This window comes from Colletotrichum destructivum, chromosome 4, assembly GCF_034447905.1.
Source record: "Colletotrichum destructivum chromosome 4, complete sequence".
Taxonomy (NCBI): domain Eukaryota; kingdom Fungi; phylum Ascomycota; class Sordariomycetes; order Glomerellales; family Glomerellaceae; genus Colletotrichum; species Colletotrichum destructivum.
Window position 1 is genome coordinate 4,783,835 of NC_085899.1, and position 27,633 is coordinate 4,811,467.

The 27,633-nt window shown below is 56.8% G+C and overlaps 6 protein-coding genes across 6 annotated transcripts; 4 read left to right on the forward strand and 2 right to left on the reverse strand.

Annotated features, from left to right (window-relative positions):
• Window positions 1–1,731: 1,731 nt before the first annotated feature.
• CDEST_07393 (uncharacterized protein) lies at window positions 1,732–5,933 on the reverse strand. Its single transcript, XM_062923552.1, has 2 exons — window positions 3,627–5,933; window positions 1,732–3,573 (listed from the first exon to the last, which is right to left on the reverse strand). Exons 1-2 carry the CDS (start codon window positions 3,943–3,945, stop codon window positions 2,318–2,320), a joined length of 1,575 nt encoding a protein of 524 aa, XP_062779603.1. The 5' UTR covers window positions 3,946–5,933; the 3' UTR covers window positions 1,732–2,317.
• Window positions 5,934–10,118: 4,185 nt separating this feature from the next.
• Window positions 10,119–12,599, forward strand: CDEST_07394 (Putative zn(2)Cys(6) fungal-type DNA-binding domain, fungal transcription factor; the record flags this gene model as incomplete). The annotated part of the gene is made up of 6 exons (XM_062923553.1): window positions 10,119–10,176; window positions 10,422–10,434; window positions 10,513–10,522; window positions 10,638–11,513; window positions 11,579–11,689; window positions 11,742–12,599. 6 exons carry the CDS (start codon window positions 10,119–10,121, stop codon window positions 12,597–12,599), a joined length of 1,926 nt encoding a protein of 641 aa, XP_062779604.1.
• Window positions 12,600–14,321: 1,722 nt separating this feature from the next.
• On the forward strand, window positions 14,322–18,747 carry CDEST_07395 (uncharacterized protein). Its single transcript, XM_062923554.1, has 2 exons — window positions 14,322–15,112; window positions 15,236–18,747. Exons 1-2 carry the CDS (start codon window positions 15,012–15,014, stop codon window positions 18,246–18,248), a joined length of 3,114 nt encoding a protein of 1,037 aa, XP_062779605.1. The 5' UTR covers window positions 14,322–15,011; the 3' UTR covers window positions 18,249–18,747.
• A 997-nt stretch (window positions 18,748–19,744) lies between these two features.
• CDEST_07396 (Putative mitochondrial carrier protein) lies at window positions 19,745–21,000 on the forward strand (the record flags this gene model as incomplete). Its single annotated transcript, XM_062923555.1, has 3 exons — window positions 19,745–19,914; window positions 20,107–20,526; window positions 20,616–21,000. The coding sequence occupies 3 exons, from the start codon at window positions 19,745–19,747 to the stop codon at window positions 20,998–21,000; spliced, it is 975 nt and encodes a 324-aa protein (XP_062779606.1).
• Window positions 21,001–22,288: 1,288 nt separating this feature from the next.
• Window positions 22,289–26,854, forward strand: CDEST_07397 (uncharacterized protein). Its single transcript, XM_062923556.1, has one exon. The coding sequence runs from the start codon at window positions 22,879–22,881 to the stop codon at window positions 26,833–26,835; it is 3,957 nt and encodes a 1,318-aa protein (XP_062779607.1). The 5' UTR covers window positions 22,289–22,878; the 3' UTR covers window positions 26,836–26,854.
• Window position 26,855: 1 nt separating this feature from the next.
• CDEST_07398 (uncharacterized protein) lies at window positions 26,856–27,623 on the reverse strand (the record flags this gene model as incomplete). Its single annotated transcript, XM_062923557.1, has 1 exon — window positions 26,856–27,623. One exon carries the CDS (start codon window positions 27,621–27,623, stop codon window positions 27,465–27,467), a length of 159 nt encoding a protein of 52 aa, XP_062779608.1. The 3' UTR covers window positions 26,856–27,464.
• Between the last annotated feature and the right edge of the window lie 10 nt (window positions 27,624–27,633).

Consider the following 27,633-nt stretch of genomic DNA (forward strand, 5'->3'; position numbering starts at 1 on the left):
CGGTCGTTCAAATCCTCTGCCTCTGCAAAGTCATGTCCGCACCGACGCCCATCTCCTCCTGTCTTGCTCACCCCCGTTCCTCCTTTGTCAAGCCTAACGAACCGATTTAACAACGTCTATCCGCCGACATTGCCTGGGCAAATAGCAACCGAGTTTCCAGTCAATCAATGGCGATATTCTCTGATGCAGGCTACAGTACTCCGGAGCGACTACCGGGCCACGGCACCGTGATACGGCACCAGAGTCAACAAGAGGCCGTTCGTCACCTATTCTTTCTTCCGGGCGGACTGTCTATCAAACCAACGTTTCTTCCGCGCAAGGTCTCTGAAAGACTGGCTCAGCTCTGCCCATCACGGGCCTTGCTGCTTTGTGTCTCCGACTAATTTCGACCTGGCTGAATGTCATTCCACTTGCACAACACGCATAACTCCTCCTTACTGAACAAGGCCAATTTAACCGGACCTCTTTCCACGCTCTCTTCCCCTCATTGACTTCCCCAGGGTGTCATCTATGCGGCGCGGGAAATATCCCCGTGAAGCAATCCCTCCAGATTCTCCAATCCCCCCCCCGTCGGCAGCCGGTACTCCTCGCCTTTCCCACCGCCTTTCCCCAGCCTCAGACCACACGGCATGCGTCTTCCCCGCACCCGCGCCAGCAGGACAGGCTGGGACCACAGGCGCGCTATGCTGGTTAAAGAGGAGGATTCGATCAAGTCCGAATCTGATTCACGGAACACTCTGCCCCGAGGCCTGTTGACGGCGCCTGTGATGCTCTTTCCCGTAGAGCCCGGCACGCTTGGTCCGCGGAAGAACTCCCTCCCCTCTCCTGGGTTCTTTCACACCCGTTTCTCTCGGCGGATGCGTTCGTCGCTTGTTGAGCCAAGGGCACTTACCCACCCTTCGACGGATGGTAACCGTGTAGCGGACACCCCCCCCCCCCCCTTCTCGATGAACCGATGGGTGCGGATAAACCGCATCGTCAGCCAAGGCCTCATGGTTGTCGGGCACGATTTCGAATAGCCGTGTGCGTTTCATTTCAACTTCTACGCACAGGAACTGAGATGAACAGTCCAAAACGGACAGGGCTTCCCTTCAAGCCGCGTTCCCTGATCTCGTTCGCCGTCGAGGTGTCACGCAGGCCTAGATCTTTGCCGCCGCCCTCCCCACGGGACGCAGGTCCAATATCGCATGGCTGCCCTGACGACCTTGGTTCTCCTTAACGGTGAAGTAATACCATCAGGAGAGAGTTGCGAGAATGGTTTGATGGAAACACAACTTCCCCGAACCCCTCCCCTAAAAGCTTCACGCCCCCCTCAGCAGCCCGCTTGGTTCCTCCCGCTCTCTCGCGAGGAGGTCCACCGAGACTACGTGACGGCATGGTTCGAAAGACAGGGGACTGCTGCTCGAGCTTGCGTCTGTTTACCCCATACCCCGCAAAGCTCTGGGAGCGCGGGGACGCAGCCGGACGGGTTGGCGGGCAAGATATCTACAAGCTCTCTTGATGAGCGGTGCCTGGTCGGCTGACAGGTGACCATGTCTTCCCGGCCGAAGTCGAGGAACACTCGACTCATCTCCAAAGCCCACCGTCATTCAGAAACTCTGGTCAAGGGCGAACAATGCTCTCAAGGTCCCAAGAGTCACTGATTCTAGCTGCTTTCTTATTGACATGGGCCATCTTCATAGTCTCATCTGTGCCAGATAAGCCTGTAGTCTTACGACACGCAAGCAAGGTGAACAAGTCACAGCACTCCTCAGATATCAAGCGGACGAAGAAAACAGGTATCATGTATGATAGTCGAACCTAGTTAAACCCCAGAAAGACAAAAAACGCCGAAATCCCTGTAACCGGCTCTCGGCTTTTTTCGCAGCGAGAGGCACGTCGGCCAGCTCCAAACCTCCAAAAGGCTCCACTCGCCGGTAGAGTAACGCCGTGCGCATTTATCGTGTATCCCGCCCAGCCCGCACAGAACTCAGACCGTGGTGGGAATATGGCCAGAATTCTTCAGTTTCCGATTCGGAGTTTTCCTAGAGGTAGGGGGGAAAGAGACGCTTCCCTCAATACCAATCATCGAATCCATATCCCGACGACACCGCGACTATTGAGGCCCATTACCGCGAAACCCAGCTTCAAGAAGACAAGTTCACAGCATCTTCGGAAAGAGTTCGTCCTTTAGCCTCGTTGAACTCAAAGCATTCCGACTCGGAAGTCCGGTGTCGTGTCCCCGCCCGCGTACCACCAGACCCTTGGAATCTTTCCAGAGAGACGAAACTGGCCGAGGAGCAATACCAAGATGATTCGACAACGAGACGATTCATCATCAACGCCCCTCCTTCCTGGTCGATGTCTGGCCCGTCGCCCGATCCGACGGACCATAGTGCCCAATCAGCTCCGTGTCTTCGCTCACGACACTCAGTCCAACAGCAGCCGAGCTGTCACTTCTCGCCCTACCATGGCCGCCGTCACTGCTCCTACGACGCTGGTGCACGGCCGGCGGCCGGCTCATGCCCGAGAGGCTGCCCGCTGACCGACGGCGTGTCTCGGTCGCGGCGTCAGGCACGGGTGTGGCTGCCAGCTCCGGTACATACGGCGTCGAGTCGAGCTCTTGGAGTGGTGTCCTAGCGCCCCCGCTTCCGTGATCGCTACTCACCTCGCTGGCGTTGCTCCAATGCCGTAGGTGTGCGTAGGTGCCTTGAGAATCTGTGCTACCCCGATGCAGCCCAATCCACGCACTCGACCCCAGACTATTGCGGTGGCTCTGGTCCGGGACGTCAAAGTAGCTTCCAGCGTAGGCCGAGTCGTAGCTGGCGTGCCGGTCTGTGCCTGTACCCTGCGGCACGGGCTGGTAGTCGCCGGCGGAACCCGGTGTGCCCCGATACGGCGGCGTGAAGTCGGCGGTAGTATCGGAATCATGCCTCCGGTGTGACGGTCGAGGAGACATCATAAGCGGATCGACACTCATATCGTCCACCTCGGACGGTGTAGGCTTGAACTGGTACATCGAAGGCCGCGACTTCCCGCCCGACGAGGTGCCCTTATTGCTGGTTTCAACTGCCTGGACGACCTTGTTGAGGTGACGGATGATGATCCAAGCTGCGACCAGGACGACGATGAGCAGACCCCCACCACCAGCTACGATTCCTGCAATTTGGCCCGTCGTCAAGCCTTCTTTGTTGTCGCTGTTTCCTGTTCCTGATATCGGCTGCTGTTTTGGGACTGTGCTCGGGTAGAATTTGAGGACCACTTGATTCGGGTCGCCCGCTTCCATGGTCGCCACAGCTGTTGGGGCCACCGTGGGCCTGGAGGGTATGAGGACAGTTGTTGCAGTCATGGTCGTGGTAACGACTTGAGTGACATCGTTCGTTGTCGTAATCGTCGTTGTGATAGTGTATGTCGAGGGGTCGGTCGAGTAACAGGCGCTCACGGCACACCCGAGACCGTCTCGGCAGCAGCCGTAACTCAAGCTGGCGGGACACAGGTAGTAGCTTGCCGGGCACGACTGAGAGTATGCGACACCGGACGCGGCGACACAATTGTTGCCTCGTTCGCAGATATAACCTTCAGGACAGCAACCACCTAGGTGATCGATGTCAGCTGTTGCGCATGCAATATGTGTCTGGTGGACTCACCTCCCATCACCCCGTCGCAGTGATAGTATCCGACCATCCCCCTGCACGTCCGTGGTGCGCTTGTTGTCGCGTAGCATGAGTCTGTCGCGCAAGCATAGCCCGACTCGCAACATCCTCCGTTCAAGCTGGAGTCACAAGCAGAGTATCCGGTCGCACAGATCGGGTCCCTCCGGTTCAAGTCATGGAAGGCCGTTACGTGTGCCTTTTCCCGCCGGTGTATTCCATCTCGTCTCTTAAAATCTGCTCCAAATGCCCTCCCAATACACAAGTCGAGTCCCAGGTAGAGAGCGCAAAGTGTGCAGGAAACAAGACCTTTCATCGTGGCGCCGATCGACTGGATTGTCACGAGTATTGGAAGTAGTTGCGAAGTTTTCCAGTCATCTGGGGGCTTCCGGATCAACAAGAGTATGAGCGTCGAGTAGTGCGGCGTGTTGCCGTGTGTTGCTGGTATGTTGCGGGAGTGTCATGTAGACACAGTCAAGAAACAGCCTTCGAGCAGAATTCCAAGGAGCGTACCAAGGTTCGCAAAGTCGTTTTCCCTCACATCAACGCCGTTAAAGGGCCGTTTGGTTCATGAAGATGGCGGGTTGCGCTGGAGCCTTGAGGTGGGAGGAGGGCCAAGAAAGCCCAACTGCAGGTATGTCGGAAGGGGGCTGAGCGGGTGTACAGCGCAGCATACACGCACAGCAGCACTGCACCCAATCACACCCCAAGAGGTCGGAATCGGCGATGAGAGGCACAGCAATAGGGCTGGTAATGCGAAGACCAAGATGAAGGAACGAGACCTGAATCGTATTGACAGATATGAACCGTATGTCACGTAGCTCCGACCAAGACGCGCAAAGTTGTGGTCGATCAAGGCCGTGGCTGTTCTTCACGTATGAGCGACTCGACAACGGCCGAGTGCAGATGTTGATGATTGAGGCAAGGGCGATCATGGTCCGTTTGGGAGGGGGAATGGACGGGTCCCTGAAGTGTGAGCACGGGTATGTGTGACGGAGGGGCATGCCTTGCATTTGATCCCACGGGCGGTGCATCTTTGGGATGATGGGATTTGTAAAGTGGCTTTTCTGTCTGACAGTCAACGCTCAGCAGAGGTGACTTTGCCCATGTTGGAATGAATGGCTGATGAGGCTCTGCCAACGATACGAGGGCGAGGGATGGGACACCAGCCGTCTGAAGAGCCACGTTAGCGACGCGGAGGTCGGCAGGGTACGAGGGGATTTCGAGATGATGGGCCGAATTTCGATTCTCTCGATTGCCGTGGCTGCTGGGTGCGTCGGGCGCGCCATCAGTCTCATATTGATGGAGCGAATCACGGCGCAGCAGCTGACGAGTTGGACGGGCGACGGACGCAGTGATGCGGCACGACGACGCCAGTCTTATCCATCAGTTTGGGCGACGTGCGGTGAGAGCATCAAAGGCCACCAATGAGACAAGGTCATGGGCTGCAAGTCGACGACCAGGGTCAACGGGAGCGGCAGCTCGTGGAAAAGGGCTCGGCAAGCAGAATACAAAGCGACAGCCTGTCGGCGGAGGAGCCCGGGACTAATTAAGTCCTTGGCGGCATCGTCTTTGGGGGCTGTATCCGTGGGAAATGCGACACTAAGCCAACAAGGGCGCTTCGACAGCCAACACGGTCGAGGGAGGGTCCCTGAATCCGTGGAAAGAACGTCAATGGGCCGCTCGCACTTGCGACAGCATGTGGAAGGAGGACGTCGGTGTCACTTGACGGAGCCGGAAGTCGTCGGGGCCACCCGGTGCCGGTGCGGGTCCCTGAGACTGGGTCAACGGTCGGATATGGCCCGGCCACTAGGTACCCGAGCTGCATGGGTCGAAAACCTGCGCGGAGAATGACTTATCCATCCGCTGTTTGTCTCGGTGACAGACCTTTGGTATATGCTGGCATACGCTGAAGGCGAATGGTGACCTGTGGGGCATCTAAGCCAAGCAGATGGCGAGCATGTTCCGATGGACCTGGCTAGTCCTCGCGCGGATATTCGGTTATGAATGACGAATGTCAGTTCTGTTTCTCTACGAAGGCCGTTCTTGTTTATCATACTGCATGTGGAGTGGGCGAGTGATGAAGAATCGGCGAAGCAAGCGAGACCGACCTGTCGTTGCACTGACCTGTAGTTCGGATGGAATTGGGGACTGAGGTGAAGGCCAACGGACCTACTGACTTACTATCAGTTAATCAACTGATGAAATATATCAGACGGCAAATCAACAACCAGGCTCGGACTCGGACGATGTGCGCCTGTGGTCCCTGCCATGGAGACACAATGCGACCGAGAGCCAGTTGATCGATGAACTGTCGAGTGTTCCTCTTTGCGAAAATGAAGATGCAGAAAAAGGGTTCTTGGTTGCAGTACCTACAGTACCTACCCACCTAGGTGTGTGACAAGACCACCAGGTACGTATCGCTGACTCTATTAATATCTATCGCCTGAGGCACGGAAGAAGGTTTATGAGCCTTAGTCACACGCGTCAAGGAGAAGAAACACAGACACTTCCTGTTCTTCCACGTGTGCGCTCTCTTGAGTGGCGGTCGCTCTTTCCGCAGCACTGTTAGATCATGTCCCGCCTCGGCAGGTGCGAGCAATACACCGGAAGAAGAAAGTACGGACCGAAGTCTTCCCCACTTGATACCTATCACACTCGCTTCTCGCTGGTGCCTCAGGCAAAACAACACAGACAGGGACAAGGGCCTCCGCAGCACTATGGAGGGCAGAATTTTGCTCGCAATGCATCTTCTTCATCTTCATGCTCCGTTGCAATTGGGTAGCCGTAGCACCCTCCACCGCGACACACACCCCACCAAGCTCGGTCGATGGGAACCCTCTGCTCGCGGTGGAGAATTCTGGTCCCTTGAGGTTCCTTTGCGACCCGCCTACGGATACTGCGATCCAACTACAGCGACTCCAGCGACTCCATCGAGGCCGCTCCCGTCCCCTCAGGAACATCGACAGGAGAGCGCCTAGAGGGCTCCGCTGATCAACCACCAAACATGCTGCTTCGGGACTCTTTCCCCGGATTCCCCTTTTCTTTTTCGTCTTCGCCTACAGCACTTTGACCTGCGCCCGATCTCCTGTCCTGTGCCTGACAGGAGTTAGACCTGGGGTGCAACACGATGCGCCAGATTACAAGAATGCAATCCATTCGTGGCTCTGCCAAATCGAACGTTTCGGAGAACGGCAAGGTAAAGATTACCATTTCGTGCTTCTCGCCACCTAACACCTGATACTTCTCGGTACTGCCCCCGTACGGCACGATGCGTAGGCTACTTGCGTGCTGACGCAGTGAGGTGCCTGAACAACAAGCAACGCCATCCTTGCATTTCAGAATACTTCGCAGACCAGACACACAAACGACGAGGAGAGGATCGATCATCCTGACCGTTCCAGCCTCCCCCTCACCGACCGAACATACGGTCGCTCTGGCGCTAGAGAAAGTTGCAACCCGCACCCAGCATCCCATCTTCCCTCCGTCATTTCACCACCCACCATGTGCCATGTAGTAGCAATGGAGACACGGTGCCCGTATGTGTCGTGCAGACTGCAGCTGAAAATTAGCTGGAAGAAGTCAGTGCAACCGCCATGGTCACGATCGTACCAGCTCCAAGCACCCAAGCAGGCTACCCTACCCTTACGCACTTTAGCACACTTTGGGACGGACCAGCGGCTGTCGAGAATGCGGGGAAGGAAACCTTCCTGACTTGGCGACCTAGGCCCTGGGATCGTGGGTTTGTGTCGACTCTTGGACAACTGAGACGAGGCAGCCAGCGGACTCGAGTCGTGTCGTCACAAAGTGCACAATCGCCTTTGGGTCTTTCTCTTGAAAATACAACAGAAAGGGGAGAGACGCCGACGCCAGGAGAGAGGGTACCAGGTATGGCACACTCGCTGGGTCTCCGTCCTCTGCCGCCGGCATGTCTACCCATCTGCCCACCGCTGATTGCCGTCATGCACTATGCTGGTCAAAAGTGACAGCAAATGCTCACCTCCATGTTACAACAACCCACCGGCTGAGAGGCAGGCCTGGTGCAGGGCGAAAGAGAGTAATCAAGCAGTACCCATCTTGATTCTGCAGACGGACGGATGGTAGGTTGGTGGCAGGCCAAGATAGTCAAGTGACTCGACTCAATGTTCATGCCCAATCATTCAGCGCAGCTGAAGACGTTGACATGGGCAAACAATGGCAGGCATGAAGCCGGAGAAGCAACCAATCTCTGGTTCTGGGCCGCTGCACTTGAGGCGGAGCTGCGACCGGCATATTCAATGTGCCAAAGCGTCTGAACGGCTACGCCATTTAAACTTTCCCCCAACGCTGCAGGGTCCGTCTCACAGGTACAGTACAGCACATGTCATCTGGCACTTGTGGTTGTCTTCTGCCGCGAGAGAGCAGTGTTCACCAACCCGTGCGGGAGATGTAAAGAGAACAGACGACTCAACAAACCAACAAGCAGGCATGACGTCCCTGGCTTGCTGCCGTGAGAATTGCAGGCCAAGACTGCCGCGCCGTTCGCTAGCCCGAGCCCGGGGCAGTTGTGGCAGATTCGGTAACAGCCTAGTCGGAGTTTATTAGCAATTGCAGCGTCGCGTCCTCTCCCTAGGCTGCTTCTGGGCCTGACTGGGGGATCTTGGGGGATACGAAGGACGCCATACCGCGCCACCTTTCTCATTCTGTTCTGTTTCTGCCCCGTCCAGCCTGCCGTCGTTAGCATCCGTTGCCCGCTCTCCCTCTCTCTCTTTCTCTCTCTCTCTCTCTCTCTCGGCATCTGGGGTCAGTATGAAAGGCAAATCCCAGCATACATGTCAGTGGTGGCGGATGATCTAGAATAGCTGGCGATATTCATCCCTTGTCGACGAAGCGAACCAACACATCGTTGTTCACTGGATCAACGAGCAGGAGCACTTCGTGATTACAACACCAGCGTCAAAGCCACGACGACTCAAGTGCGTCTATGAACGGTGTGCCTGCGAAAAATAACCGCTCGAAGGCCCCTCCGTGGATGGCATCTTCCCTTGAGTACGATGTACACTCTGTACACATTAACAAACAATTACCAACAGGCACCTCCCATGTATTGGGCCCCCCTTTACTCCAACTCTTGTTCGGAGCTACCTCTAGCGCGGCACCTCGGCGACTGTCACGCCTCGCAGGCGTTGCAGGGAAACTCCTCAACGGTGACACACACCTTTCTCCAGAACACCGCCGCCGCCGCTGCCCCCAATATCCAAGAGCCACACACCAGCCAGTGCACCGCCGTTAAAGCCGGACTGGAGCAGGAGACTGCGAAGTGGCAGACATGTCGACCGAGATTGTGACACCCATCTCCGCACCAGAGTCGCCGCTGTAACCCCGCAAATTTCTCCACCTTTCTGCTTCTAGCACTGCTTAGTCTCCTGGGATCTCTTGGTCACGATGTGCGTGATGGCAGCGGCCTTGTCAGCATTGGGAAGGACGCCGTCGCCGGCTCTTGGGTCTTGGTACTCGCTCGGTACGCCAGAATGACATGGACTCGATCGGTCTTGACCTTGACCTTGGACGCTTTGGGCCCTCTTTGCCCGTTTTTTCGTTTCTCGCCGCCTCGGTGTCCGTCTCCTTTGTGTGTCGACGCGCTATATAGGAACAGCTTCATGCCCGAGTAACAATTCTCTTGACTCGCGAGGGTCTTGATTTGGTCTTCGACTCCCCCTCTTCCTCTTCCTCCTCTTCTTCTTCCTCCTCCCCCTCCTCAATTGCTCTCCAATTTTCCCCATATCCCGCCGCTCGATCCCGAGCCACACCCATCCCCACCACCGCCTCTATTCTCCCCCTAGGAAAGCGGACTAAAATACGAATCCGTCTTCACCTCAGCGCATCGACCCATGACCCCTGGTCTTCCAAGCTCGCGGCCCCGTCGAGAAAGGGCGAGAACAATAACCCAGACAAGAGAAAAGCTTTGCTCCTCCCTCATTAATCTGGCGTCTACCCTCGGCACTAGACCGACAGGCTACAGACCTCAGAACACCCCCCAGGCCCATCGAGAACAAGAAGCAGAAGTAGGATACAAGACTGAGGAAAGGAAGCCGAGCAAAAAAAAAAAAATACCAACCAGAAAAACCACCCACCATACGCCATTCTCTCGTCTCCACGAACTTCTTGACTCTCTGACCTTACCTTAATCCCCCTCAGTTCCCACCAGCAGAACCAGGGCCACCCTTTCGATACCCGACCTGAACCTTACGCCCGCCGCCCCCGACCGTCACACACTGCGGGACTCTCCGACATCGTGAAAGCCAGTCTTCGCTCGCCTTCCAGGCCAAGTAGCCTCGGTCCACACACGCATTTGCGTTCGGCTACTTCCTCCTTCTCTCCGTGCGTGATGTAGGTGCAGGGCAACTTCGTCCCATGTACCACATCCTCTGAGAGAGAAACAAAACCTCGCCATCATCTTGAGCAACCCGTCATGCCTATGCCTGCTGCAGGTACCAGCTCGTGAGCATCATGTTGCTGTATACTAAACTCGCCCCGCCAAAGGCACCCAAAAGACGATCCAGATCAGGTGAGTTCACGGCCAATCGCCAATCCCTCTTGCTCTCTGCCTCCGCTTTCTCTCCTCTGCGCCCCCCCCAGCGAGTGTGTCTTTTTCTCTTCGCCGTTTGCTGCCCCCTCGCGCGTCGCTATTGCCGCCCGAATAGCTTCGATGTGTTGCCCTAGCCCTCGCTCTGCTTTATTCCGTTGAGCCATGCCTGCCACAGCCGGCCGCATTTGATTCGACCTCTGACTGAACTTATTTGACACATGCAGGATGCACATATTGGTGAGTGACCACCCCGCTCTCTCCAAACAACCCTTCTGAAAACCGAGATGTGACGTTCTTGCTAACATATTGGTACAGCAAAGAAAAGGTTCGACCTAATCCGTCTCTTGTAGACATCTCACTATCTCTTCTTCCCTCTATTTTCCAGCGCCTCTCTCGCGATGGCTTGGAAATCGTTTCCTAACGTGTTTCTGTGCGCATAGAAGAAGAAATGCGACGAAGGCCGCCCCCAATGTTCCCGATGCGCCGAGCGCAATCAGGAGTGCTCCTACGAACCGGTCAAGCCTCGTCAACGCAAGAAGCGTGACTCGATTGCCGGGTTTGGCTCCGATACGGCCTCCCAAACAAGCGGATCTGCCATCGTTCGACGTTATTCGGCCCCCGACGCCACCATACGGCGCTGGAAGGAGGAGTCTCTGGACGACGAGGACGACGGGCTCGTGGAAGAGGCTATCCTGGAAGAGCCTGAGGAGAGCGGCCACCCGCTCGTCTTCGACTTCAAGAAGATGTTTGCCATGTACCACAACAAGGAAGACGCTCCCCTGGTCTCGCCAGTCGACTCGGTCGCATTCAACTTGTCACTGGAGGATGCGGACGAGGAAGTAGTGGTTCGTCGTGGCTCGATGCAGCATACTGCCATGCCACCACACATGGCCGTCACACGGGCGCAGCGCCACCCGTCCCTAGCCATGATCGCGCCCGTCCCAGTAGCGTCGCCCCGTCTCGAATTCCTCTTCCCGACCTTCTCCGAATTCTCGGATCGGCCGAACCGCCGAGCATTGGTCGACCACTTTACCAACGTCATGTCCCATCTCATCGTGCTGCGAGAGACTGAGGGCGGCAATCCGTTCCAGCAACTCGTGCTACCCCTTTGCCACAGCAGTTCCACTGTGACGAACGCCATCTACGCGCTTGCGAGCGCGCATCTGGAGAACAGAGGCTGTGGGCACACGGAGGAGAAGGCGGTCTACTTCCACAACCAGGCCATCCAGGGATTAGCCCGGTTGATTGAGCTCGGCGGGCAAGCGAACAAGAACGAGCTCCTGGCCACCATCATGTTGCTCGTGTATTACGAAGTTGTGAGTACATTTGCCGAACCGTTACCCTGGCCCGTGTAATACGGCGTGACTGACCAGCAGAAAAGCTTGTGCAACAAAACCGATCCAACATTGTAGACGGCCATCTCAAAGGCGCCATCGCAATCATGAATGGCAACAGCGACAACTCCAATTCCACCACGGCCTTTCTCGAACGCGTACGTCTTTTTCGGACTCTGCTACTAATAAATCTAGCTAACACCGTCACAGGCCTTCCGCTTCTACGACGTTATCGCCGCACTCTCCTTTGGCACGGCTCCCCTCTCGACGGCACCCCCAACAGGTTGCCTTATCCCCTTTCCGCCAGTTGATTCCCCCAACTCATCGCCCCTCGGGTCGGTCGATACGTTGCTCGGCTTTTCCACCACCCTATGGCCCATCATCCACCGCCTCTCCAACCTTTTGGCGCTCAAGACGGAACTTCAGACGGCTCTCACTAATGGCCAGATGACTAAGGTGGCCGTCCTCCGTAGCGAGTTCGAAACCACCTCGGACGCCATCGAGCATGCTCTGGAGCTATGGCAACCTAGTTTTCCTCCAGGATTCTCACCCGATATGATGAACGACCCGGCGATGTCAGACGAGCCCGACCTCGCCGCCGAGCGCGCCCGTCTGCACTCAATCCTCAACAACGCTCTAGCGTACCGCCACTCGGCCTTTGTCTATCTCTACCGCAGCATTTACGGCTACCCGCGGCGGCACCATCTCGTGCAACGCCATACGCATGCCGCGCTGAGCCACTGCGCTGCGACAGTCAACCATGCCGGGCCGATGGCTGCTCTGCTGTGGCCGCTGTTTGTCGCAGCCTGCGAGGCCACCGATCCCGGCGACAGGGAACTGGCGCGACAGGCGTTTGTGGCGGTGGAGCGCAGGCAGGGCATGACGAACATCCAGCGCGCCTGGACCATCGCGCAAGAGGTCTGGAGACGCGCAGACATGATTGACGACCACGCCGCCTACGACGACGACGCGATCCTGATGTCCACGCCTAGCCAGCGGCTCAGCAAGGGGGCCGACTTATGGAGACGTGTCAGCGAGGACATGGGCGTCACCATCGTCTTTGGATGAGCGGACTACGACATTTTGCTCCCGGAGGTTCACACACAAGCCGTTCCCCGGTGGTACGTACAAATTAGGAGCAATGAGGTTCCGCATAATGAGCAACGGGAAGCATAACATGGCAGGCAGTGGCTTACACAAAAAAAGAATATTCGTTTGGGAGGAGTCCACGGTAACAATGATGGTGGCAGGGGGCTTGGGGTGCTATTGGCGTATTGCTTTTGTGTTTTTGTGAAGTTGGACACATGGAATTCAAACAACGAGGCAAGAGCCGTACGTATTCTACTTTTGCTCTCTTTACGTGCCGGCACATGGAGTTTTATTTTAGGGGTGCTAGGGGGGTTGTGGTATCGCCAGCTCGCGATAGGCGTCCATCTGAGTCTTTCTTGTTCGGTTATATCCCAAGTAAAATGGCTGTCATCTGCGGCAACTTTTTCTTCCATTTATTCTCTTCCTGCTAATGCTCGGGAGTTCTGTCTCGTCCCTGCTTCTCCCCATCGTCGGACATACGTCACCGGTGGCACCCGACCCCTCCAGCGGCTTCTTCCCGCCGTTCCCGAGTCCCGAGGCTTCGAGTGGACTGAGGCGGGCTTGGAATCTGGGGTAAAGCGGGGGGTGTATCCTTTGGTGGAAGGGGCGTGGATTGTGGGTGAAGGCGGGTTTCAATTCCTGACCGGCTCGATCAGGAAACGTGGCGTATGAGGGATGGTGGCTTACACGAGAGAGGCGGGTTTGGGGTGGTTTTGCGTGGCTGAAAAATGCGTGGTGCTGCCGAAAGGATCAATACGGAGCCTAATATCATGGAACTCGAACCAATATGGAATCCGGGGTGAGAAGGAGCCTGGTGGTTGGTTTCATTGTTTGAAAGGGTGTGTGTGTGTGTGTGTGTGTGTGTGTGTCACCAGGGATGGCGGAGATATTGTCCGAATCTTGTACGGGACCAAAGACTGCATTGCATGTGTCTGCTGGCTCGTTACAGGTAGACACTTTTTAGTGGCGGGGATCGTGGATGCAAAAGTCTTGAGCCCTATAGCTGTCGTATTGTTCGTCCATTCATGATAAAGTATGTATATGTGAATAGCTTCGTTCGCTGTTGAATTTCGTGTAACTGAAGCTCAAGGCCAGTGTCCACCGGCCGCACTTGTAGAAGATCAGACAGCCTTCGAACCAATCCCCACGAAATGAAAGAGGGAGGAACGAGCCGGTCATATGTCGAGGACTATGGTTGTTCTCCCCTTTCATCGCCAACGAAGTCTTGGAGAGGCCATGATTTTGCTGGCGAACGCGAGGTGGTGATACTCGCGTTAGCATGTAAATGGCAGGCGACTCCGCCTCAAGGCAGACCGTCCGGGGTCCGCTTTTTCCGCGCCTTGGCTTGGACTCACAGAGAAGCGGTCGGTCGAGGCAGGTACACCCGCCAGTGGTTCTTTTCCGTCGGGTTGGATGGGAATTCCACAGTGTTCCTCGCATGTCACCACTGCTACAGTTACAGCGTCACAGCGTTGCCACTACAGCGCATCACACCCACCAACCCAACTCCCCCCAGTCAAGTCCCATGTCGACAGACACTGCACCGTTGCGACGAACCAAATTCACCAGACGCAAGCCGGATCCCTCGCCCTCCGATGACAATGGCAATCCAAGACAAGACGAGACAAGTAGTCCAGACGACTCAGAGCAGCCGTTGCAACGTTAATTATCGTCTGCGCCTCTCCCGGCTGCCCCATGGACTACTTCCTCCCCCTCATTCGGCTGCCGTCGCTCCTCGCTCCTCAACCGTCGTCCCCCGCCGATCCCCAGTACTGCACTGCCGCCAGTCTTTGCTCTTCTTTTCTTTTCCTTTCCTTCGTTGGTCGGCCGTTGCCTTTTCATATATTCTCTCCCCTACCTAACACCTGTGATGCAACAGCCATGTTCCTGCGTTAACCACGGGTACAGACATCATCGGGTTCCAGTCGCCATGTCCCACACCGAGCGAGCGCACCATTGACTTTCTGCCGCCAGATTCTCAGTAGCTGAAGCTCTGACCCTTGCCGCTGCTGCACCTGATTCTGGAGACTGGAGCTACATACAGCACGTCGTCTCCACCACAACTCTCTCCCCCAGTCCGCACAACCCAAGCTTTCCCCAAGCACCCAACCCAGGTCTGTCCTGTCCCCCGGAAGCTACACCCCAGTTTACCTCCCGCCAAACTCCAGTCCGAGTCCCTGTGCTCACTGCTGGGAGACACCTGCCATCTCCACAGGGGCCTGATCCGACTTTTGGAGACCTGACGTGGACCACTCTGCGTTGCGTTGGGCCACCTTTGCCGCTCTGCTCTGGTCTGGTCCCTTCTGGTTTGACCCTTTCAGTCAATTTCCGCCCACTGCAGCCCAGCATCATGCTGCGTAGCTGTTGAGAGGTTCCTTCACCTTGCGCGCCATGACCTCCATCATCGACGGAGCGACCCCCGCGCCTAAGCAGATCCGCTTCGTCCACAACCAAGGCCAGCCACCATCTAAGAGACGTAGAATCAACGCCGCGTGAGTCGTTCCACCTCTTCTTCTCCTGCTTCTCCCGCTTCTCCCGCTTCTCCTGCTGTTCCTTAACCCCGAGTTTCTTCTCCCTTGCGCGCAGTGCCCTGACCTGACTCGGCCCCTCGCTAGATGCTTGACCTGTCGCAAACGAAAGACGAGATGCGCCGGCGAGCGCCCAGTCTGCTCGACCTGCTCCAAGAACGGGCATACATGCTTGGGCTACAACGAAATCATTGAGAAGAAATCTTCGGGTGGCGATGGCGCCACCCGGGACCCCCACCATGACGACTACAACGACAACGACAATGATGAAGCCGAGGACGAGAACGACAACGGCGAACCCCACCAACATATCCGCGCTCGCGATGGAGAAGAATACCACGACGAGAAACGATACGGCAAGGTGAACAGAAACGCCTCTCGCTCCTTCCTGTCCAACTCAAAGCCAGACGATGCTTCACGGAGGAGTCCTGATGCCGCACCCGGTCGCTCGCCGACCTTTCTGCGACGGTCATCAGAACACAGCGCTCGCGAGCAAGATCAACCTTCGCGACACCGACGCCCCTCTTATCCTCGGACGACGTCTTTCTCGGACGACGCTCGCAGCCTACATAGCCGCTCCCCCGTCTCGCATCACACCGAACGTCACAGGGTGCCATACTTCCGCTACTTCGGGCCTACGGCCATTGTCCCAGGTTATAAGCAGATGGTCGTCTCCGTTCGGGACCGGAGACGGAGTACAGGAGGTTCAGTCGTTGCTACATCGCCAAGCTCCGGTTCCAGTGTGATCCAACCCATGGGCATGGCCTTGTCGAGCATGCCTCCGCACGACGAGGAGATTGCTTCCAATGAGGACCTGCCCGTATACGACCCCAACGATACTGCGCCGGTCCATCCCCTGATTCTCCACCTGGTCAAGACATTTTTTCTACATCTGGGCTGCAACTACCCCTTTTTGAAAGAGGAAAGGTTCGTTCGCATGGTCAAGGAAAAGAGGGTTGAACCAATTCTCGTCGATGCCGTCTGTGCATTGTCCGCTCGGTTTTCCGACTCGGCACAGCTTGGACATAACAATAAAGACGAGGAGGCCTCGCACGCAGAGCAAGGCCACCACTACGCCCAAAGAGCCAAGGCTGCGACCGTCGACACTTTTCCCTGTCCGTCCGTCGGCGCAGTCCAAGCGCTTCTTATGATGGCGTACGAAGGTTTCGGCGCAGACCAAGACAGCGCTCTGTGGATGTACCTGGGTCTTGCTATCCGCATGGCCGTGGACCTCGGCTTGCAAAAGATGGTGGGTGTAAGGTACCAAGGCGAAAGAGACCCTTGGTACACCCGCCATGGTGGCCAAACAGGCAGTGATGCTGGAGCAGACGAAGAGCCGCAAGAAGACGAAAGCAGTCTCACACGAGAGGAGCAGCTCGAAGTTGAACAGGAGCGCACCGATACCTTCTGGGCCGTTTTCATCCTCGACAGAGTCATTTCATCTGGGACTGGCAGACCTGTGACCATACGTGACGATGATTTTGAACTGGCTCTGCCGGAGCCAACGCTCGACCCGGCTTCTGGATGGCCCGCCCCTTTCCCCGTCTTTATCCAGATCATCCATCTGTATGGCCGCGTTTCGGACGTCTTGAACAATATCCGCAACGCCAAGGACATCACGCCGGACAAATGGGCCAGGCTGGCCCGTATGGAGCACGAGTTGACCAGGCTTTATCAAAAGCAGGATCCCCGGCTTCACTTCAGCGTTTCCAACTTCAAAACGTATCTGAAGTTGGGCCAAGGGACGAACTTCATCCTCCTGCACTTTTGGTTCCACGCCCTCATCATCATACTGCACCAACCCACTCTCTTGACCCCCTTTGGCTCGCTGAGCCGTACTCATCAACTGCTCCCCAACAGTCGTGAGCTGTCCATGTCCAGCGCCAAAACTATCGCTGACATCCTGGCGTTCGCTGAGCTCATCGATCCAAAGAGCTTCATCGGCAACCCTTTCACATCCCAGCCCATGTATATCGCCGCCTGCGCCTTCCTTATGGAATCTATCGCCAATGCCTCCAACCCTACCTCACGAGAGACGTCCCCCCCAGTGGCGGAGCTCAAGACGGAAGGCCAGAAGCAGAAGCCATCGTCGCATGAACACAGGGCATCCACAAAACACTCCCTCCTGGCTTCGGCCGCCAACCAGAACTACTCCCGTTGCTATAAGTCACTGCAACAACTGCACAAGTACTGGGGCGGCGTCAAGTACATCCTCACGGCACTTGACCAGAAGTCCAAGGGCATCTGGGATTGCGAGACATACACCAACGAGGAATACGAGAGCACGAGACTGCCTCGCCGTGGCTCCATCGGCGGCCGATTCCCGTACCCTGCTTCGCCCAACATGCCTCCCATTGCATGGTCCTTGACCGGCACGACGAACTCGCCCAACTCGAGCCTTACGCTCATGTACCAGAACATGCATGCCGGGGCATCTGGTCATCCCAACTTTGCACAGTCGCAGACATCCAACATTGCCGCTTCTGCACCTACTCCTCCTGGGAACATGATCTACGACCCTATCCGACAGAGCCTGCCCGAGACGGCATCTCAGTCCATCTTTGCCACCGCCTATCCGCAGCCAATAACATCTGCCATGCGTCAGTCGACTCGGCAGTACCGACACCAGCGCCTGTCAACAACATCGATGGACAGCCCGCATGGGCAAGGGAGAGCCCATCAGCGGTTTGATAGCATACACGAGGAGGGGACATCGTCTCCCGTAGGAAATGCCGGCTCGATGCTCGCGACGTCTTCTGCCGCACAACAAACGGCATCATTCACGCCTTCATCTCACAGCTCGACGAATTTCGAGCATCACATGATGCCCTCCGCATCTCCGTCTGGTACCATGCATGATGCGACATCGCGACAACACCACAACGGACAGCAAATCGCGTTCGACCCAACATATGCAAACGCAACCTACTCGTACCTCGGCCAAGGCATGGGCCCCATCACAGACGTCATCACCTTTGAGAACCCGATTGATATTGGTGCGTTGGGTCTGCCGAACGAGATGATGCCGCCGTGGTTGGAGTACTTGCCTGGTGATGTCCTGAGCCTATTTGAGAACAACGGTATGGATCCAGGCTCTTGATTTCTGTCAGCAAGTGCCTGCACTGGTAGTAGTATCCAACTTCAGGCTCATATTTCACTTGTCCTCTTCAGGGCGACGTTGGCCTATTTTCCCTCCGCACCATATCGTCTACAGTCAGACGATGATTTGTTCCTCGTATTGGACGCAGTGTGTACATATTTGGGTTACGGCCTTCACGGCGTTGGCGCAGGGAAAAGGCATGGCGTGCGGACGGTGTCTGGATTCTTCCCGACCAACCTAACGATAACGACACAAAAGCTAAGGGGGGGCTGCAAAGGAGCTTTTTGGGAGCACATGTTATGGTCCTCACCATCGGTGTATAATATATCTGTCGAGTAATTGGAGCCCAGCGATACCGTGGTAGAGCCATCGTCATTCGAGTGCCATTTTCTACCTAGCTTGCTTCCTTAGCCCCGGTCCGGGGGTGGAACCGAGTCGAGAGGGACAACGGGCCCGGAGCCGGATCAATCTTTGCGGCTGGAAGTGGGCTGCGCTACGCAGGCTACGCTACACGGGTAGGTTCCCGTGCCGGGCTGGGCTTGGAGCGTATTGTGAGGTGGCTGGTAGATGGCGAATTCGAGTCATGATGGAGGGCGAGCCTGACGCAATTGCCGAGGATACTTGAAGCGAAAAAGGATTATGGCGATGTTTCAGGGACGTAAGATGTACGAGAAAACCCCGAAGTCGCGCTGCAAGCCGGCCAGGCCTTCTGGGACGAGAGAGGGTTAGAATTGACAAACAACTCTTAGGCCAAGACTCGGGCGTTGAAAGAATAGGTAACCGGCAAATGATTGCAGACGTCGACGGCTAATTCGCGATGCCATCCCGGACTGCTCTGACGACACCGGCGGGCAAAGCACATGGGCGAATGGAGCACGCTAAGTGGACCGCTGGTGGATCCTCTTCCTTTTTTGCGTGCTAAAGAGGGAGAGGAAGGAGGAAAACTTGGACTTCAGGCGGGAAGGCCGCCCGGCTAAACCTTGGCCGACACAGCGATAGCCCACGCAAATATTTTTCCGAGAAGCCGAACGAGAGCTTACCCCTGCAGCAGAGGTGGGTACGTATCGAAGCAGCCTTAGGGAATAACAAGGCGGGCGCTCGCAGTGACGGAAAAATGGCTCGTGCACGCACTGCGCAATCGCTGGTTCAGGTGGTCCCCGAGTAATCCCGAGCCAATCTTTTTGGCCGCAAAGGACAAGTTCTCAATTTGCAGCTGTCTCGGTCCCAGTTCGCTGCTGCTGCTGCTCTCGGCTCTCCCACCCACCCCCAGCCGCCGCGGCGCCGCTAAAAAAAAAAGGCCTCACAGTTTTTCCCCCGGCCGTCCGTCCCTTTCCCTCGACAACAACAAAAAAAGTTTCTCCCTTTTTTTCCCATCCTCCCCTCCTCCCCCAAATCTTCACGATCCTCTTTGCGCGGTTCTTCGTGACAAGTCCTCCTCCCCACTCAGTCCTTTGTCCTGTTTGTCCTCCCCCGGTTCGATTCACACATCTCACACAATGGCTTCCTCCGTGCCCTCCACCGGCTCGACTAAGGTCGACGCCGTCGTCGAGAAGGCTGCTGCCAACGCCCCCGGCCAGCTTTCCGGCCTCGCCCTCTACTCCAGATTCGCCCTTGCCGGTGCTGTCTGCTGCTCCGTCACCCACGGTGCTCTGACTCCCGTCGATGTGTAGGTGTTCTCCCCTTCCCCGACCCGCCCCCTTTGCTTTGCCAGTCTACGTCGGTCCACGGTGTTCCGGGAGGAAGAGCAACTTTTGCCGAAGGAGCTCCGGTCCTAGAACTGCGACGGACGATAACAACGACGAACACACCCCGAACGCCGCGATGCCAATTGATGAAAGACTGCTAACGCGCGCCACAGCGTCAAGACGAGAATCCAGCTCGACCCCGCCACCTACAACCGCGGTATGATCGGTGGTTTCCGCCAGGTCATCCAGTCTGAGGGTGCCGGCGCTCTGCTCACCGGTTTCGGCCCTACCGCCGCCGGTTACTTCCTCCAGGGCTCCCTGAAGTTCGGAGGATACGAGTTCTTCAAGCAGCAGTCCATCAACCTGATTGGCTACGAGAACGCCGTCAACAACCGCACTGCCGTCTACCTCGCCTCTTCCGCGGCCGCCGAGTTCTTCGCCGACATTGCCCTGTGCCCCCTCGAGGCCACCCGTATCCGTCTCGTCTCGGAGCCCACCTACGCCTCTGGTCTCATCTCCGGCTTCAGCAAGATGCTCAAGAACGAGGGTATCGGCGCTTTCTACGCCGGATTCGGACCCATTCTGTTCAAGCAGTAAGTTGTCTCCGCCAGAGTCTCTCTCAACGGGTTCATCTCGTGATGCCTGCCGGGAGGAAAGAAACACCGTCGCTAACATGGCCCAGGATCCCCTACACCATGTCCAAGTTCGTTGTCTTCGAGAAGGTCTCGGAGGCCATCTTCCGCAAGTACCCCAAGAACACCCTCTCCGACGGTGCCCAGACTGCCGTCAACCTCGGCTCTGGTCTCATTGCCGGTTTCGCCGCCGCCATCGTCTCCCAGCCCGCCGACACCATGCTGTCCAAGATCAACAAGACCCAGGGTCTCCCCGGTGAAGGCACCACCTCCCGCCTCATCAAGATCGCCAAGGAGCTCGGCATCCGTGGCTCCTACACCGGTATCGGTGCCCGTCTCTTCATGGTCGGTACCCTCACTGCCGGTCAGTTCGCCATCTACGGTGACCTCAAGAAGGCCCTCGGTGCCACCGGCGGTGTCGAGATCTCTAAATAAACGATTTGACGAACGGCGGAGTTGGGGAGACGTCGTGGTTGGTGAGGAAAGCTCGGTGCTGGTTTCTGGAGGAGGACAAGGACGATGCTTCCTCGTTTCCCTCCTTCACCCTTGGGTCAGATTCGAACTCTGGAGTGACGACGACGACAACGGGGACACAGTCTGTGACGTCCTCTCAGCAGAGACACGCGCACGTACACACACATCGTACGGCTGCTTCTCCCGCATTAGACGTTTTTTCTTTGTAAGACAAAAGAAAGGGGCTGAGGCGCAACGATTCGGCCTGGCAAACTCTTATTTCATCTGTTCAGCAAGACTCTTTGGGGTGGGGACTTGGGAAATCTTTTCACCAATTGCCTATCATAGAAGCATAGAGCATGATAGACGAAAAGATGGCTGGCCCGCCGGAGGGTTGTATAATAGTCGCTTTGTAGTTTGCAATCATAGATTGGGGGTTTGGACCTCGCTCAGGCTTGTTGTGTCGTTGATTCTCAAAAGTGACGAGATGATGTAAAGCTCTTCGGTGGATTGGATCGCTGACCCAAGACTGAATATCCAGGAGGATGAGGCTAACCAGCAAAGGCTACCATCAACCTCAAAGTGTGAACTCAGATCATGACTTGGCTAGTTAGCTAGTTGGATTGACTTTATCCGTCAAAGCGGCCCGGCAACTGCTCATGCAGCCACGGCGGGAGGGGGCCAAGAGCAAGACCGGACGACCTCGCGGGATCCGGGGCTCGGACCGGTCGTCACCGACATTTTGACCCCCTGGAGACAGGAGGCTAACCCTCAAAGCGTCCGCCCCCCATCGACAGACCGGAGCTTCAGCTAATTAGAAAACCGGAAAATGACGTCAACCAGAGGCTGTGCGGGAACAACGGGCTCGAAGTTGAAGAGAGACCCTGTCAACCCAGAGCGCGAGACAGCTTTGGGGCCTTCCGGTTCGGATTCTGCGAAGAAGAGTCTGGAGAGTGAAGACGCGATCCAAGGGTGCGTGGCAAGCCCAGCCACTGCTATTTCCTCTCACTCAGAACCATTCAGAGTGGACTCTCTCTGTAGACAGCTTCCCCGAGCAATCGACGCTTTAAAAAAGAAAATGGCATGGTTGGGTGAAGTAAATTTGTAAGTACCTGCCTATCCACCTGGGTGAGTAAGCGGGTCCGACTGATTATCCCAACCAACCGCACACTCCCACTAGACGAACAGCCGGTCTCCACTACCCGATACCGCCCCACCAATACTTGTACTTACTGCACACCCCGGTGCTGTGACCCGGCAACGGGAGTAAACAAAACAGCCGATCCAGCCACTCCCGCCTGGAAGCTGTCAATGCATGCAAGGACGGGTTAATCGAGCACACGCACCTCTCACCGCTTGCTGCCCAACAGGAAGAGAAGACAAGAGAGGCATACCCGCTCCCCGCTGTTTGGGACCGACCAACCACCGCGAGACAACGAAGCACCACGAAGCCACATATCAGCCGACAACGTCTGTTAAGTTTCAACATACACTGGGCGGTTCTCGCGTTTGCCCAAGGGACTCCTGGTCTTTTCCCGACCCTTTGGATTTTGATCCTGTTTTCTTCCTTGTCTCATTCAACTCAAGAGTGAAAACACGCCTTCAAAATCCACAAACACCTACCTACACCTCCCGGTTGCTCCCTCGACCCGTCCCGAGCCGAGCATAAACATTCTCGAACTATAGGGGTCCCCTCATTCCACCTTCGTTCCTCTTCCCCATTCGAAACGGAGAGGATTATTCTATCCTCCACACACACACACACACACGCACACCACCCTCCCGCCACGCCACGGCGAGAGAGAAGCCCGCTTTTCTCTCCGGCATCTTGCTTCCTTGATCTATCCAGGCGCTCGACAGATGCCGCGATCCGGTCCCAACCCGGAAGACCTCGACTTCGAGATCCATGTCGATCCGTCCTGCCTGAGCACCCCCGCGCACGAGGCCGCCGAGCACGAAGTCATGGACGACGACGTCCCTACCAAGCCCGAGGGGGATAAGGTTGCGGAGCGAGACGACGACATGGACGGTGTGAAGGACGAGACGCCAGCGGCTGCCGATGCGGTCAAGGCCGACGCGGACGAGAGGGAGGGTACGGCCGCTGTCAATGCTACCGAGGCAGTTGCGGAGAAGAACGACGGGGCTACGGCCTCTGATGCCACTCCCGAGTCTGCCGCTGAAATTGCTGCCGGAACTGGCTCCGAGAAACAACCCAATTCCAAGACGGAGGAAACGGAGCCCGTTTCTGACATCAGAAACACCCCTGGGGAGGACACCGCTGCAGAAATTGCCAACACAACCATTGACACAGCAGAGGAGAACCAGGGCTCTGATGAGACCATCAATGACGCAACCAAGGATGCGCCTGCCCAAGAAGACTCTAAATCGGAGAAGGATTTCTCGGAAGAGACTCCCGAGCTAGCAGCCGCAGAGAGTGCCAAGGTAGAGGAGCCCGAGCCCGAGCCCCTGTCCGAGCCCTCGGCGGAGGTCGCGCCCGCGGTTGAGGCCGAAAAGGAAGAGCCGATCCAGGTGGATTCCGAGCCGCAGGCCGAGGACCAGCCTGAGGAGGTGATCGAGGAACAGTCAACTCCTGAGGAGCCTGAACCTCCTCTCGAAGATGTCGAACCAAAGGAACCATTTCATACCGACGCCGAACCTGAGCCTGAAGCCGAGCCCGAGGTTGAGGTCGAAAGAGAAACCACACCCGAGCCTGAGCTCGAGGCTGAAGCTGAAGCTGATGAGATTGAGCGAGGAAGATCACTCCAGCCGGCGGCGGAAATCACCACGAGCGACCTGGCAAAGGAAGTCGAAGAGGCACTCGCCATGGAGGTTGACCTCAACGAGACGCCAACCCCAGCACCCGCGGCGGACTCGAAAGATACCCACGATGACAGCCCGGTCGAAGTCCAGGAGGCTAGCCGCTCTTCGTCCTCCCTCCGCCGTGCATCTGGTCGCACTGAAGCCCTCATCCAAGCCGCCGCAAAGGAGGTTCTCGAGCGGCTTGAAGCCCAGACCATGGAGACCATAAGAAACAGATCGCACTCTCGGCAGGACTCGTCCGGGTCTACGAATCTAGGAACCGAGTTGCACTACGACACTCGCTCAGAGGGCACCCGTCGCGAATCATACGCGACTGAGTCACGGGCCAGTCGCCGCGAATCTTATAACACTGAATCTCGATCCAGCCGTCGCGAGTCGTACAACACTCGACCCCAAAGCAGCCGTCGTGAGAGTGACATTCTCCCCACCCCTTCGCACACCGAGGACGGCGCCGACAGCTCCTCCCAACACGGCGACTCGGACGTCTTCAGTGACCGTAGCCCACGCAGCTCGCTGGGCTCCTTCGACGGCCACGTTGACCATCACCACAAAGACCTGAGCAACCGCTCCTCCAAGCGGTCTTCGCGTATGTCCGACGTCTCCGTGTCCGAAATGTCCTACTACGACAAAGAGGAGTTCGTCCCCACCATTCGCGCCTCGAACCGGATGCCCTTCCGCTCCCCCTCCGACGTCCGCGCTCTGCAATATTCCTCTCCGGCCCCGTCCGTAACAGGGTCCTTCTCCCCACGCTCCTCCGCCAAGCGACCTCATATGCCGACCAGCTCTCGCCTCGGCAGCCCGACCGTGTCTGCGCAGTACACCACCAAGGGCCGCAAGACACCCACCCGCTTCAGCCCCAAGAAGGAGCCCGCGCCCCTCGTGCTGCTCCACGTCACCCTGCTCCCCCTCCGCTGGCAGTGGGCCGAGGTCCTCGAACAAGCGTCGTCGGACACGCTATCTCCCGAAGCCAAGACCCTGCGCGAGGCCTGGCACCACCTCCACGACCGCGTCGCCGCCACCGTCTGCGAGCGCGGCATCCTCCTCTCTCACCCGCAAGACGACTACGAGATTCTGGAAGAGCGCCTGCTGGAGGCTCTCGACCTCCCCCTGCGCCGTAGGGCGCGTGTCCTCGAGTGCGGCCACTACATCGGCCCATCCAACGAGATGACGCTAGGAGAGGACACCGATAGCGACGAGGAGGAGTACGACGAGGCCTCGAGGAGGAAGAGCGCTCTGATCAAGACCCACTGGTGCCAGACCTGTCGCCATGACATCCGTTACGAGTCTCTCGGCCCCGGCAAGATCTTCCGCATCAAGGTGTACGCTAGCAACGGCCTTATGAGGACCGGTGCCTGGGCGGCCTGCTGGAAGGAGATGGAGCGCGTTGACGTCGAACTCGAGCCCATCGTCGAGTCCGCAGTGCTGGATGAGCTGGAGCGCCTCGCCATCTCCCAGTCGCAGCAGTTGCAGCTCGTCAAGCACGATCCTACGATTCTCGAGTCGACCGAAGGCAGGGACTCACCCGGCGAGCGTGCCATGTCCGACTTTGACCGCACCATGCCGTCCATGGACCGTGACATGCACTCTCTTGACCGTGGCATCCCTGCCTTGGAGGAGCCCCCGCGCGAAGCGTCTCCCCTGGAAGAGAACAACCTTCTCGAGCCGAGCTACGCCGATCACGACATACACGCCCCGGTGTCTCCGCCTCATCCGACCATGGAGGACTTCAAATCGCCCTCCCCTGAGGCCATGCCCCGGTATGATGAGAGTGAGGAGCGCCGTCTCCGTGACGAGGAACGCATGCGGGAGATCTACGGACACCCGCCCCCCGAGCCCCAACACCACGAGCCGGCTCCCGAACCCCACCCCGAGCCGGGTCACGGGTCCTTCTCGGCACAGTCCCCGCCTCCTCCGCCGCAACAGCAACCCGAGCCGCAAGCGCAGTCTCAGCAGCACTTCCACCCGGAGCAGCAGCAAACTCATCAGCCGCCGCAGCCCCACCCCCAGGAGGCGTACCCCCCGCACCACGAGAGGCAGCAGGCTTTCCAGAACGCCGGGCTCGGCGAGCTTCTTCTCGAGGCCGCGCGGGTGTTCATGCAGGACAAGAAGAACCTGGCGATTGTGGTCATGAGCCTGCTTGTGCTGTTCATGGCTATCAGACCTACGCCGCGGGAGGTCAGGGACTGGGATGGCCAGTTTGTCGAGCACGTCGCGCCAGGTGTTTCCGAGGCGCCCGTGTCGCCGCCGCTGATGGAGACTGTTCAGTCTGTTGTTGAGTCGGTTACGTCTTCCGAGACTCCGTTACAGGTCATTGTTCAGCCTACTCCTGAGGTTGAGGTGCCTGAAGTAGAGACTGTCGAGGTAGAGGTCCCCGAGCCCAGCCAGGAGATTCCGGTTTCCGAACCCGTTGCTCCCACCTCCAGTGCCGCGCCGGTTGAAAGCTCTTCCAGCCCGGTTGCTGAGGAGGTGTTTGCAGTGGAGGAGGAGAGTTCGTCGCCATCGCCCTCGCCCTCGCCTTCTTCCTCTGAGGAAGTAAAGGCCCCTGCCCCTACTGCTGTTCACGAGACTATCACCACCAGAGAGCTGGTCCGCATCATAGAGACTGTGACGGAGACGGTCAAGGCTATTGTTACCGAGACGGAGGTTGTCAGGGTCCAGGCCACGCCTAGTGTTGCGCCTGAGCTTTTGGATGAGGAGCAAGTTGCTCAGGAGGATGATAAGACCAAAGAAGATGGTGCTGAGGACCAGGAGCAAAAGGAGCATGTTGTCCAGACCGAGGAGGACACATTCAAGACTGAGGAGGCAACAGCTTCGGAGGCCACTTCGCTTGCCGAAGAGCCACTCACAGACGCTATTACTGAAAATGCGCCGGCCACTGAGACGGCTTTGCCTTTTGAGGAGCCTGCGCATGAGCAGGACTCAGAACACAAAGAGCCTGTTGACAAGGAGTCGGCTGAGCAGGCAGATTTTGTGGATGATGGTCATGATGAGCTCTGATTGGACATTTTGAACATATGGGATGAAAAGGACACGAAACGACATGAGGGGAGAAGAAGAGAAGAAGAGAAACAACATGTTTGAGTTTTTGAGGGGAAAAAAAGGTAATGAGAGAACGGTATTGATGAGATATTCACGATACCTGACGTCCTGTTTCACGCACAGCATTGAACGATCCTTACAGCCAGCAAGCCAGCCTTCATTCAAGAGACACTTGCTTTTTAGTCGTTCTTTCCTTCTCGAAATAGGACACAAGAGGGAATATACAGCAGGTTGGGGATTGTATTTTGAGGTTCTGTAGAAACTGTAGACAGAATGACATGCACATATGTTGGCTTATTGAGTTCTACCCCGCCTGTACTTGAGTAGCCTGTTGTCAGATTAAGGTTGATTGATGCTACTACCCGCGCACCATTAGCGCCAATAGACGATCTGAAGTTTGGCAAAGCAGGATGGATGACTGACCAACAGAAAATAAAGAAACTGCAGTCTGCATTTTCGGTAGCTTAGGCACCTAACTAACACACCGTTCTGTAACTGTCTGCAACACTAAACTATGTATAGGTAGGTAGGAGTGGAATCGCACCAAGAAATATCTTCTTATAATCTTACACCTATACTTACTGCATTTAACTAGTGAGGAAAGGCGGCTTCAAGAGAAGGCTCACAATTTGCGATGACCGGGTGGGTTTCGGACCGGTAGGCGGGTCGATGAGAATGACTGTACCGCGTCCCGTGTCGATGAAGACGAAATGCCCCTTAATCCCTTCAGAGATGGTAGTTAGCATAGACGAACAC